Genomic DNA, 13,988 nt, shown 5'->3' on the forward strand with positions numbered 1-13,988 from the left:
AATTATCCTCTTTACGGTTTAAGAACACAACAATAAGCAAGAAGATAATAATATCCGATCCAACAGAATCGCGGCTTCAGAAATTCAAACACAGCTCAAAACAAATGAACCAGTATGTGCATCGTCACTCCATACGATCTAATTAGCACTGACTCGCTTCGTTCAAATGACTGAGCATTTTTGCAATTAAATTTTAATTAATAAACGTATGAAGAACACTTTTCAATGAACTTCGTTTTCTCACTTTTATTAAGCTAAAATTTTCATATATATTCAAGTCATGTTGAACACTCCAATGAATATCATTTTGCTAATATGCATGTTATTTTCCATGTTAACATAAATATCAAAATCCTAATATTAATGTAATGGTTAGAGCAGACACATTTATCATTATTTTAGGCAATGTGCCTTTTGTGCCTCCTGGCTCGTTAATTGCTGTTTGGGTCTCGAACCTAGGATCTTTGGGTTTACGCTATTACATAAATATTTTTTTTAATTTCAGACTATATCGATCAATTTCTTAAAGAATATAAATCAACTTCTTTAAGAAATATTACTATCAAAATATTATTTGTACTAAAAATTATATCTTCATATTTGAATATAGAACGATGATTCTATCTCAAACTGAGTTGATATGAATTAATTAAATATTATTAAATATAAGTAATACATTTATTTAGTAACTGTCTTAGTTATTATTTCTTCTCAAACAAATCTTTTATAAACAAAATCACCGATTTCTCTATCTACTGAAAACTAGATATAAAGCAATTATTTAAATACTAAAATTCTACACAATTCACTCCAGTGGTTTCGGTCGAAATATAAATCAGTCACAGTCAGTCATTTGGATTTAGCTCACCGAATTGTTTCAATTTCAATTGCTTTAGTTTGTACTCATAAATTTTTCAGCTCAACACATCATTGCATTATAATTATTATTGATAAATATATTTAAGAAAATGCTTAGACATTTTTACCAATTTTTTTTTTGTAATCTTACAAAATTGTTTTGTTTCTTTAGAATATACTTATCCGAAAATCATGCATTTGCAATTAAATAATAAAAATATTGTATTAATTGGTGTGGGGGTTACACCAATTCCAAAACAGCGTGTGATCTCTTTAATTGGGATAAAGATCGCCAGTCTGTGTAATGTAATGTCTACTTATAATTAATTAGGGGTATCAATATATGTCATCAACAACAACATCTCCAACGTTTTACTGATCGGATTAATTCTCTCACTCTACGCAGAGATATTGTGTCTCTATGCGTTTTCTACAAAGTGTGCTATTAGGAATGTTCTGAAGATTTTTTGGGTTGATCACTTGTTTCAACACCGTACGAGCCGTATCAATTCAAAATATCATCATCATCAGGAAGTCTTCCACAGTCCACTTCACAAGACAGTTTCTTTTGCGAACTAGCGAACTGTGGAATCGACTCCCGGTGTGGGCTTCCCTGAGAGATACGACCACCAACTGGTCAAAGTAAGAGTGTATAACTTCCTCAAAGGCCGGCAATCCACGCACTAAAAATGGGTGTACATGGGCTGCGATGATTGCCATTTTTGGGCGTCCCGCAGGCTCGTTTGCCCCTCATTGTATTATATAAAACAATATATATATATATATATATATATATATATATATCTCGACCGCTTTAATACCACAAGTGTTCTCTTTTCTACTTCAGCGTATTATAATTATAAAGTGACACCCTCTCCCCAATGTTGCTAATTTAAATCACTGATTAAAAAAGGTTAAATTACCAAAGATTTCCATGAGATTTCCTTCTTCTCGTTTGTCATTGTAGATGTTCCATTAGGCGGGCACAGTTAAGCTTTGTGCGGGATTAATTAACTGTAAAGTATGCGATTACGACCGTTATAATTCACTAGAATTCCGGATAAATATAAATTAAGAGTCACGGTTCGGTGGACATCGATTGGTCGATTAAACCCGGGCAAAAATGAAGGGTTTAAAAGTGTTTACAGGCGGAATGGGCAAGCTAAATTACTTTGAAAGATATTTGGATGTATACGTTTCGAAACTATTTTACGTCTTTTAATGTTGGATACATCAGCTATAACAGCATTGAAAAAAATCCGTACTGTTCAGACTGACACGTTGTAACTTTTTGTTGAAATTTCCAATGTCTTTGCGACTTAAATATATATTCTCATTATATATAAGGTATCTATTGTTCATGCCCTACTGAGTATTTTGTCATAAACTCCAATCAATCGCCAATACTAAGTGTGAATATATAATGTAAGGTAATATTAGTAAGAAGTGTGTTTGTGAAATGCTACATCTTTAATCGGAAAATTTCATTGGCAAAAGAGGACGCAAAGAGCTCTCAATGTTAAGTGGCGAATTCATGTTCAGAGATGGGACGGAAAATATACATCATTTAAAAATAATTTAGTTATACATTTGGTTTCAAATATAACGAAGTGACTCTGATTATAAACTTAATAAAACGCTACGACGTTATGGTACAAATTCTTCCGTATTTACGCTAAAATCTAAACTGTGGTATTTTTTATTAATTTTATGCGACGGTATTTTTGTTAAGGTGTTTTTGATACGAACGAGAAAATGTTACACATACAAAATTAATAGAAGTAGAAGAAGTTAGAAGGTAGAATAGTATATAATAATATAGAAAAAAAAACCATTTGCACTTTGCAAAATTGAACCAAATGTTATTCACTAATGTTTAATTTATTACTCCATTGAATTGTGTTAATTTATTACAATTGAATTCATATTAATCTGGAACACAATATTTTAATTAAAGTACACTTAATAATATACGTAATATGAAGTACAAATAAAAAATATAGAGAAATGAACCAGCTAAAACTATTTAACCAGCTGCCCACTGAACAATTTACGAACCAATTCGACTAAGGGTCCAACAAGAATAGAGCTTAACAATTCTTAAAATACCGGCAATGCACTTGCGATCCTTCCATGGACGGAAATGTCATTTAACAGGTCTGTCCAATTGCCATCTGTTCAAAAAAAACATTCAGAATTTGCATCAATTTTGCTAACTATACTACTATACATAGAAAATAATTATATATAAGCATAAATATTAAAGAAAAAAACAATAATTATTTTCTCTACTCATTGTTACAGATGAAGTCTCTACGGGGTGGTACGATAACTGTTCCTGGGTGGACGCTGTGTCGTGGGGCTGCAACCTCACCGCCAACGTGACGGGCAATGCTACCACCAGTGACGTCACGTCGCTCGTCCTCATGGCGGTGACGTCCGTCGTCCTGGCGCTCATCATTCTAGCCACTATTATTGGTAAGAACTTCTCTACAGGTCAAGGCAACATTTCTCGTATGAAATTATTTGACAAGATTAAATGTCAAATGTTAGATACCCCCATGACTTATATGTATGTTCTTAACTTAGTACTAAAAGAAAAAACCTATAACATGACCCAAACTGACGCTATATACATTATTAACATAGCAGCTCCCTTGCACATATAAATAATCCAAAATAACTTAACACATTAACATACTAATCTTGACACGTCAATTCAAACATTAAATGCGAATAGGTACGAAATACTGATTAACGATGACAATAACACGTTTATAATCCACAATTTCTTTGTAATCATATCAGCTTGGGCGAACTTGGCAGCGGCGTTGGCTCGACTCCAGGCTATATTAACGAAAGTGCCTAAATGATATTCCCAAAATACAGTCTCTAATGATATTATGTAATTCCGCTTTGAAATACTCAGCTTACATGGGATTTAGTCCAGCTCTTATTCTTGCATGCAGTGATTTCGTAAGTGAATCGAAACTATATATTTTATGTTTATACTAAGATAAATTAGATTGAAGACGAGAAGATGGATTTTGATAGCATATAATTATTTGTATGGTATATGTTAATATCAATACATTCACGCACATAGCGTAAGAGGTCCTGGGTTTAATTTTTAGTAAATTATTATTATCTTAGCTTTGCTATCTTTATGTATGAATTAAATACATAAACCAAGAATAGCACCAACATATAACTCCTTAACCTAATTGTATAAAACCTACGGAGTTTAACATAGAAATATAATCTATAATAAAATATATTAAATCCAGTTAAAATTAAAAAGTTCAGTTTTTAAAGTTTTAATTTAAACTTAATCCCAGCTTGTTTAAACCAATACTGTATACCGATAAATCCTTAAAGAAACCTGTCAACTGACATCACGTCAAAACCTAATTTTCCGTTCGGAAAAGTTAATTAACCCGAAATGAAAAATTATGCCACGGTGGGTAATTAAATTTTTCCTGACACGCCCCTGCCTTTTACTTCAGACTTATCAAAAAGGTAAATGGGAAAATTAAATATCTGAACATTTTAATTAATTAACCAACCTATAAAATTATAATAAAATATGACCAGTAAAAATCCTACTCCGAGGTCGCATCCTTTTTAAGACTATTAAATCAGAATGATAATTATGTATAATAGACAATACTGAATTAACTCTATATAAAAGTCTAAGTCAAATCATATATTTCAATTAGGCCTATTAAAAAGCCACCTTTGAAAGTCAAAACAAGAAGTTAAAAATATTTTTTAAAAATTACTCTAGTTGCCCCATCCAAAGAAATAATGGATAAGAAACTCCAAACTTTCTTTTGAAATAGTTTTTAAGACATTTTGTTTACATTGATTTGATAAGGGTATGTGAAGATCATGCACCTAGAACAAAAAAACCTAAACAAAAACAATGCAACAGATAACTATATCATTATACAGATGGAACATATAGTCAAACGGTGTGTGAGCTACGTCAAAGTTAATTTATTTAAAAAAAATTAAATTAAACATTTTTGTGTACTTATGTACAAGCGTCAGAAGTTATACATTATTTATTTATTCTTTGGCGTAACAGGATAAATATCTTTTTTTTTATGTTTCGCGTTATTCTACGTTTTTAGACACTATTAATAGTAAAAAGGTATTTAATACATTGAAAGTTTTATTACAACGCAATATCTAGTTAAATAAAGTTTATTTAAAATCACAAAAAATATTTCTACGAGATTAAAGAAATTTTATTTGTAAAATGTTGACTATGCTAACATCAGAGTGTCGGTTTTTTGGTTGTTGGTTCGGAGCGCGCATCGTAAAAATTTACTCTCATAATTTTTCCCTAACGCGCCAAAAGAAGTATAACTTCAATAAAAGCTAAACTAGATTAGCAAACAGTTGTTTTTTGGGTTGATTGTCCTATACAGTAGGACCAGCATGGATACATGCATTTTTATCTACAAAATGTATTTTTAATATAAGTTTTAAATTCTTTTTCGTTTATTTTTAATGAATCACAAGTTATTTTGTTTTAACATTTGTGTTGTTTTAACACAGTACGCCATAAAATATGTTTGTACTTTGGCTAATTTAATAGACGGTTGAGCAATTTGATCCTTATTTCTAGTGTTAATATTATATCTATCATCATCTATCTCACTTACTTTACTTCACTTACTTGTGTTGTATCTAACATGCATAATATTTTCATAAATGAATTGTCAAGACTCTGTCATATATATTTTTTAAAATATAGTATATGTATAAAAATGCAGATCATATTGAATGTAGTGGACTAAAATTGGGACGTGTATCTCGCTCGTATATACATAATATTAAGTTTCTCATGTATATAAAATATGATTTTGTAATGAGAAATGAAGTTCTTTAAACATTAAAAATTACTATATTTAAAATATATAGTAATTTAATTAATAATAAAACATAATGAATACGACCTGTAATTTTGAGTTTCGTTAAACAACCACAAATCTTTTATATTTAAAAATATTGGTTTATTTCATTCCTTTTAAATTTAGGGACAATTTTAACTAAAAAATACATATATTTACAGTAAATAGATATATATATTTTACAATAGTAACCGATTCATTTAAGGGAGCATAAAGCAGTGAAGGGCACATTTTTGCTTTCTATTGGAATTTCATTATATTTCTATTGGCAGTTTTTTGTTTATTTTTTAATAATTATCTTATCCATTACTCTGGGGGAGAGGCCCAGCCATCGTGTCCAGGGTTTTTTCTATCACTCAATTTTTTAACATAAAGATACAATATATCGCCCATGAATCTATTGGCAGGTACTAGGCAGTTACGAACACAAAACTTTTGTATATACATAGTAATCTATTCTGAATTGCTTAAATGACAATCTACTGATTATAAACGACCCTGAAAGCGACTGTAATGGAGGATAACTCGTACATAAAATATTTCTATCTCTCTAATTGTTAAATAGGCAGAACTTTAGCAGGAAATCTTTTAAAGTAAGCCTAAAACGAGTAAGTCATAATGTCCTCGAGATGCAGAGGACATCCAGCATAGAAAACCAGCGTGATCGGTCTTGGGAAGCTCTTTTAGTCGGCCTCGATTTATTGTGGTGGTTTCCAAGTTTGCTTGGCAATGTGACTTGGATCTCCGGGGCAACGCACCACCAGATTACAGATAAAAGCAGCACCGGTCGTCAGATAAAAAGTAAAACGCAAAAGTGTCAGGTCTACTGGGAAGTCATCAGAATCAGTTGCACAAACCTATGTCAAGTAGTGGATGTGGGTTAAGTGGGCTCTAACGGACTATTAGGCACGTATAGCTTATACGTTTTTGTTTAACGATACTCGTACGATGTTAAACGTCGCTTAAGTGGCGGTTGCTTTGTTGTTTTATAGCTATCTTAAGGCTGGAAATAGTAATGTCGCATTTTCACATATAAAATATGGGTAAATAATATTTATGTGATCACCAATATTGAAATTTTAAAAACATTCGTATTTGTTTATAAAATGTTATATTTTATATATACAAGTTGACCTGGCATTGTACATTATACACAGTTTATTATAGTACTATTATCGCTATTATATATGAGGTTAATAGTGGACGGGTACAATTTCAGGGTTATTTGTATTTTTTAATTCAAATTCAATAAAATAATTATAAGAAAAATCGGTGCGGGCCACCCTTATCAGTTAGCCTTAACAGTCACAAATAGTAGAAATAACTAACTCTTGTCTTAATTTTATACATAAACTATAGAAGTTTTAATATTAAAAACAATTAAAGTAAAGATATTTTTTTAACTTAATTATTTATTAATAATTAACACTGATTTTCATGAGCCCTAATCCATGTGATAAAGGGATAAGGTAAAAAAAACCCTTGTGATCCTCAATATATTATTTATCGCATAAATGTAGACAAAAAAAGTTATATTGATGAAAAGCAACGGAACAAAAGTAAATACTCAGTCCATTACTTTCCCATGGGTCAAGGTTCGCGTGTACGAAAGTTTGGCGTGCGAGTTTGTATTTTGTATAGACATCCAGTTAACAAGGCGCGAACAGAATGTATTTATCACGCTTATATTATATGTATTTTATAATGGCAAGTCATTAAAGAAGATTTGTTTGTATTACCTAATCAAGCCACGCTGGTATATATCGCTATGTCGGTAACTTTTAAACTTTATGAATTTGAGTAGTAACATACTCATCTTGTTCCTAAGACGACTAGAAACCTCGATACTCTGGGATATGCTAGATTGGGATCCATGACATCTCCGTGCACAAGACCTTAACGAGGATATGCTGCGTCAACTCCGCGAGATGCAGCTTAGATCGATCTTCTAGAGACCCCTGGTGAAGCCTACCTCGGATACGGACAGCACAACCCCCTCCTAACTAATGCTAGACTAGGTGAAATGGATTATATATAAAAAAAAGACAGGAGTCGGCTGCTCAGAAAGCGAACGACCGTTCCACGTCCCCATAAATTATAATTATCTGTAAATAAGCAATATAGAACAATATTATGAACTTATATAAATTTATTCTGTACCTACACACTCACAAGCTAACAGCACACACTACACGACACTTACATACATATCTCTCTAGGACAAAGATAGGTAGACTGTAAGTAGGTGACACACCCACAGGCCGAATACACCATCGACTTATGGACATAATGAAACATATGAACTAGGGAAATAAACATCTTTCTATTCTAAAAAAAACTTTTTATTGTATTCATCTTGTAATAATTATGGAATCGATCAAGCAATTCAAATGACTCCTACTTTGAAACTGACTTAAAAACCCAAAGATCTGAATGAAACGTTTATTACCCAGACCTATTCTAAATAAAATATTAAAAGCTAAAGAATTGTAAATTTTGTAGTAATAATTGAGCATTAACATTTAGTATGAACTCGGCCTAAGAGCTATAAGAATCGCTATAAAGGGCATAGGGATTCGTTCGCAATACAAAATGAAACTCTCGTTTCAGAAGTGTTGATATGGGGTGGCAAATCTAATGGAAGGTTGTATGATACCTCTTCACAATATATCCGGAGCCGAGAAAAGATTTATTTACCATACAAATAATTTATGTTTCATTATTTCCTATATAAATAACACACGGTGCTTTAACATGCGATGATGGATGTGATCTACTTCTCGTAATGTGAAAAAAAAAAGATAATATAAGAACAATTTTCTGATAATAATAATAGCTGTCAATTTTGATAATTAACGTTAAAATGTAAGTGACGCTTCTTCTTAAGAATGTTGTCACTTTTTTTTATTTTTTGCAGAAATATGCTTTTTAAGATGTTAAATAACTCAGTGACCTTCAGCGAATTAATAAGTATAGTTCTTAAGTGTTTACTTAAAAATATTTTATTGTTATTCTTGTGAGTAGATTTTATCTACCCTCTTTGTTTGCAAATAAGAAATTTTTGTTAAGTTTAAAGTGCCTTTTTTATACTTTATACATAATAACATCATCATCACGTAATTCCTGGTATAATTGGTGGGCTCCTTAAAAGTATTTTGTAAAACAAAAACGTGCTAATTAAAGGGTAGCTATGGGTTTATTAGAAGGCCTTCTCTCCATTCTACGCCCTTCACTTTAAAAGTGTTTTTATTATTCTTATGTACGTTAAACTTGTGCATCCAAGGTGTTCTTTATTTAAATACGATGTATATACTTGTTCCCAGGTAATGTGTTTGTAATAGCTGCAATCATAATTGAAAGAAACCTTCAGAATGTAGCAAACTACCTCGTGGCATCCCTGGCTGTGGCTGATCTGATGGTGGCTTGTCTTGTGATGCCACTCGGAGCTGTCTATGAGGTATATCATCCATAACAGGCATATGTTATTGAAGTGATCGATGACGGAAAAATACAAATGGGTCAAATAGAATTTGTTGTGTTTATTTTTAATGCTTTTAGCATAAAACGTTAGTAAGCAGCTATTTGATCTGATCTTTAGTTAACGCAACCGTTTGTATACTCTTATGTCAAATAATTACATTTTCAATTACAGCAATTTAAAATTTGAAGCTTATTGGAATTTTGTACATCTCTCATACTTTTTTTAATGTACAACTCGCCCTTCACTGACGCTGTAAAATTGTTGAAAAAGTACTTTAAGATCCTGTTCAATTACGAATTTGACTTTACAGTTCTAATAACAAGATTTCACAATTTACGACATTTTAAGTAATTATTCAAATTGAGATTGTTTAGGCTACTACATAAAGGAGTCGTAAAACTGGGTTAAGTATCTCTATAAATCCAGCTGCAATCAAAACAGATCAAAGTAATTGCGTATTGAGTATCTATAAATCAAATAATAAAATATCTCCCAGTGTCCCTTGTTGTTATCACTACTGTTACCTTCTGTTCGTGGCGACCTAATTTCTTTCAGCTATACTAAATTAGTATTTTCATGGTAATAGAATTTACAAACTTGACCGTTTGCAGACCTATTATTTAATCAGCGGTTCAAACCTATCATAATAAAAAATCGATCCTTCTTATGTAACAGTATCATTTATTTCAAACGAAACACTATCTGATATTGAATACAATTTTGAAGAACATTAACTAAAATATTTCATTAATTATAACTTCAGGTTAGCCAGGGTTGGATTTTGGGACCTGAACTATGTGACATGTGGACATCGAGCGATGTTCTTTGCAGTTCAGCATCAATCCTTCATCTCGTTGCCATTGCAACGGACAGGTAATGTATACAGATCAGGCAATACATAATTTATAGATTTTAATCTAAGCTTACCTTTCATTAGTCAAAGATATCTGTAATATGTATACGCGCTGAAATATGTTATCAATAACTTATTCAATAAATTTAATTAATTCATTAAATACCTATTCGAAGCCACCATAATATTAGTTATGTGGAGTATTTCAGGCAGTGCAATCAAAGTCAGACATACGGTCCTAGCATTCCACATTCCGCCGCGTTTCATAGCCACAGATGCGAGCAAGTCAATAGGCCAGAATATCATTGGGTTTTGACTAATTGATCATTACTGAATAACTATTAATAACATTAGCAAGTAGCGCTAGCCGTTGGCTGTATTACTGTTTATGTATTAGTCGGAATATTTTATATCCAGCAACAAGTTTTCCTTAAAACATGCAAACTTGTGTTTTTGTAACTAAGCAATGGTGGTTCAGCGCGGTTATGCTTAAAGTAATCACTGAACTTATAATACCAACTAAATTATTTTTTTGCAGCAGACTGAAAGTGAAAAGTTCTTTCTCGTAGTCTCGAAATAAACAACGTTAATAAATTGAGATGATAACGTATGCCTCATTCGTAAGCGAAAATTTCCATTTAATTAAAAGTGTATTGAGTACGGGAATGTTATGATTTTGATTGATTAATACGTATCGAAAATATTAAAAAATATATTGGGTATTTATTAGTTATCTCGGGAACACTTTTTAAATGAGAAAACTTTCTTATTACTTTGTACGCTAACATACGACACACTTTCAGATACTGGGCCGTCACAAACGTCGACTACATCCACATAAGGAATGAGAAGCGTATTTTCACAATGATCTTCCTCGTCTGGGCTGCAGCCTTGGTCGTGTCTTTAGCTCCACAGTTGGGCTGGAAAGACCCAGACTACCTCGCGAGAATAACACAACAACAGAAGTGCCTCGTAAGCCAAGATCTTGCCTACCAGATCTTCGCTACTTGCTCCACCTTCTATGTCCCGCTGGCTGTCATCCTTATCTTGTATTGGAAGATTTTCCAGACAGCAAGAAGACGAATACGAAGGCGAAGGTGAGTTACAATTACGTGATGCCAAAAGTTTGTTATACGTCTTTTGTTTTATACATACATTCAGGCACAACACTTAAAGGGTCTTTATCGCAGATTTTTTATAATATTTATTGTTATTGTGATTATTTATCAGGGCAGTTTTTTATTGGTAATCAGTGCAATGGTACAGTAAACTTTAAACGCAAGTGCTGTCCCACTCATTGGTGCGTAGCAGAGATTCAAACGCAAGGATGGACAATTGTAACCCTAACCATGAGGGTTACACTGCTAGTTTAATAATTTTCCCTATTGATATTGTGTTCCTATTGGTGCAGAAACTATTTTGTTCAGTTTTTCTTCTTTTATATAAAATATGTAACTGAGGAGCTACGTAACATTACTTGTGTAATCATATATCTTTCTTAATAATAAAATATAATATCTCCTTCATTATATGACATATTATCTACTAATTATTTGTAGTAATGATGAATATTCATGTTTCAATAGCAATTATCTATATGGCTGTCGTAAAGTTATTCGTTGTCGTCTATCAGAATCTCTAGTCTCGTAAGCCTGTATCAATCGTCCCGGCAAGGATTACTGTGTCGCTCTGTAAGATAAACTGAACGTTAGTACATGTCAAGATAGAACATTCCACTATTAGACATTTTGTTCATAATTTTTATTTTCCTAGATGGAATAATCTTTAAGAACATTCTCAAACCTTTACACCTGACTTTCGACGTTACTCAGACGTTAACGTTACGTAAACGTTCAAAATCACGACCAAAACTTACACAACAGTAATATTTTATAGGCGTAACTAATATTTTATCCAATACCCTGTTTTGTTTCTATGTATATTGAAAGCGCAGAAATAAAACCAATTGGATTATTCCAGAGATCCACCACCAGCCAGACCTTCGTCAGCTGACGGCGCCCCACCTTCCGGCAGACCCGTACAGACCGCACGAGATAGGCGTTTTGTCAAGAAACGTTTCCTAAACTTAAAGAAATGCAACCAACGTACTAGGGCTGAAACCATTGCTGCAGCCTTATTACTCACTGAAGGCCAAAGTACGTCCACGGTAGACACGTTAGACGAAGAACCAAAAACAACTGCTTTCACAATAAACGAAAAAGCCCCGGTATCACCAGAAAAGTCTTCTTCGACGGCCACAAATGGCTCAAAGCCCGAACGTGCAATCGTAACAGGACCTTCTCAAAGAGAGAAGAAGGAATCATTAGAAGCAAAACGCGAAAGAAAGGCAGCGAAAACGCTGGCAATAATTACCGGGGCATTTGTTTTCTGCTGGCTACCATTTTTCATAATGGCGCTAGTGATGCCAATCTGTCAGACGTGTGTGATAAGCGACTACTTAGCTAGCTTCTTCCTGTGGCTTGGCTACTTTAACTCGACGTTAAACCCAGTGATTTACACAATATTCAGCCCGGATTTCCGGCAAGCGTTCGCGCGCATTCTCTTCGGTTCGCATAGACGCGGCCGTAATAAAAAATATTGAACATTTGGAGCGTTGTCTGTTTTGTTTAATTACAAATAATAATGAAGACTTTACAAATATAACAAGGCTTTTGATGTATAAATAACATGCTAAGTTTGTTCTGTGATATGTTATTAAATATGAAGTATCAAAATGTATGGTTTGAAAAACTTTGAACAATATTAAAGTTATGTGCCACAATGCTTTGATCTCCTACAGTTGAGGTGTACATAGTTGAATTATAAGTTATAAAACAGAACTCCTAAACAAATGGACTATAATAACTTGTGTAATATTTCAGCTTTGTGTATATACCTACTGTTTGTAGTTAGTGTAAATATATGCTAGTCAAATGTAAATATTATACATAGGTAATGTACTAATATTATAGAATGTTGAGAATTGTTTTTATAGTTTATTCCAGCGGTGGCGATGTCGTTACGAGTCCAAAACGACATCACCGCCAGCTCTTAGGGTGGTCTACCAAAACGGAAAGGAGAATATCTGTTCAACTATAAAGGGAAAATTCTACTAGAGATAATCGTTGACTAATTACCGCTCAGTTGTAAAAAAAGAGCGACGTTTATGTTATGTATTTGGAGCTTTGGAGTTTAATTTTATTTTTTATTTAACAAACATTTTTATTATATTTTATATAAAAAAACAGGTTGACGTATTGGTTACATATTCTCCGCTCCGTATTGTCGGCTCGTTGCCCTTACGTTGTTCCAGTGACATTATGAAATAAATATTCAAATTATATCACACAGCTGAGTTTTATTGCATTCCTACACACGCTGCTTATATTAAGCTCGTATTTAAATCGCTTTATATTTATATGCTATACTGTACACAGCGATTTCGTAACGATTTATTTAGTGGCACTTCGGAGAGCAGTGTTGGCCTAGTGGCTTCAGCGTGCGACTCTCATTCCTGAGGTCGGAGTTTCGATCCCCGGCTGTACACCAATGGATTTTATTTCTATGTGCGCATTTAACATTAGCTCGAACGGTGCAGGAAAACATCGTGAGGAAACCGGCTTGCCTTAGACCCAAAAAGACGGCGTCAGGCATAGAAGGCTGATCACCTACTTGCCTATTAGATTAACAAATTACCATGAAATAGATACAAAAATCTGAGGCCAAGACCTAAAAAGGTTTTAACGCCATTGATTTATTTTATTATACTTTGGAAAGACGCCAAAAGTGTTTTATTTAATATCAATACGTAGAATGTGCCGTATGTGAATTAAAGTGACAAATACAAATTAAGAATATTAAATGATTCCTTTTA

The 13,988-nt window shown here is 32.9% G+C and overlaps 1 protein-coding gene across 1 annotated transcript in view; it reads left to right on the top strand.

The window, feature by feature from the left end:
• Nucleotides 1-13,398, top strand: part of LOC123710331 (5-hydroxytryptamine receptor) — a 51,870-nt gene extending 38,472 nt beyond the window's left edge. Inside the window, exons 3-7 of the mRNA XM_045662153.1 lie at nt 3,163-3,336; nt 9,104-9,237; nt 10,025-10,134; nt 10,918-11,211; nt 12,095-13,398. Coding sequence (XP_045518109.1) covers nt 3,163-3,336; nt 9,104-9,237; nt 10,025-10,134; nt 10,918-11,211; nt 12,095-12,716 — 1,334 coding nt within the window. The 3' untranslated portion in view covers nt 12,717-13,398. The remainder of the gene's footprint in view (nt 1-3,162; nt 3,337-9,103; nt 9,238-10,024; nt 10,135-10,917; nt 11,212-12,094) is intronic.
• Nucleotides 13,399-13,988: the final 590 nt, after the last annotated feature.

The sequence above is a fragment of the Pieris brassicae genome, chromosome 5 (genome assembly GCF_905147105.1).
Source record: "Pieris brassicae chromosome 5, ilPieBrab1.1, whole genome shotgun sequence".
NCBI lineage: Eukaryota > Metazoa > Arthropoda > Insecta > Lepidoptera > Pieridae > Pieris > Pieris brassicae.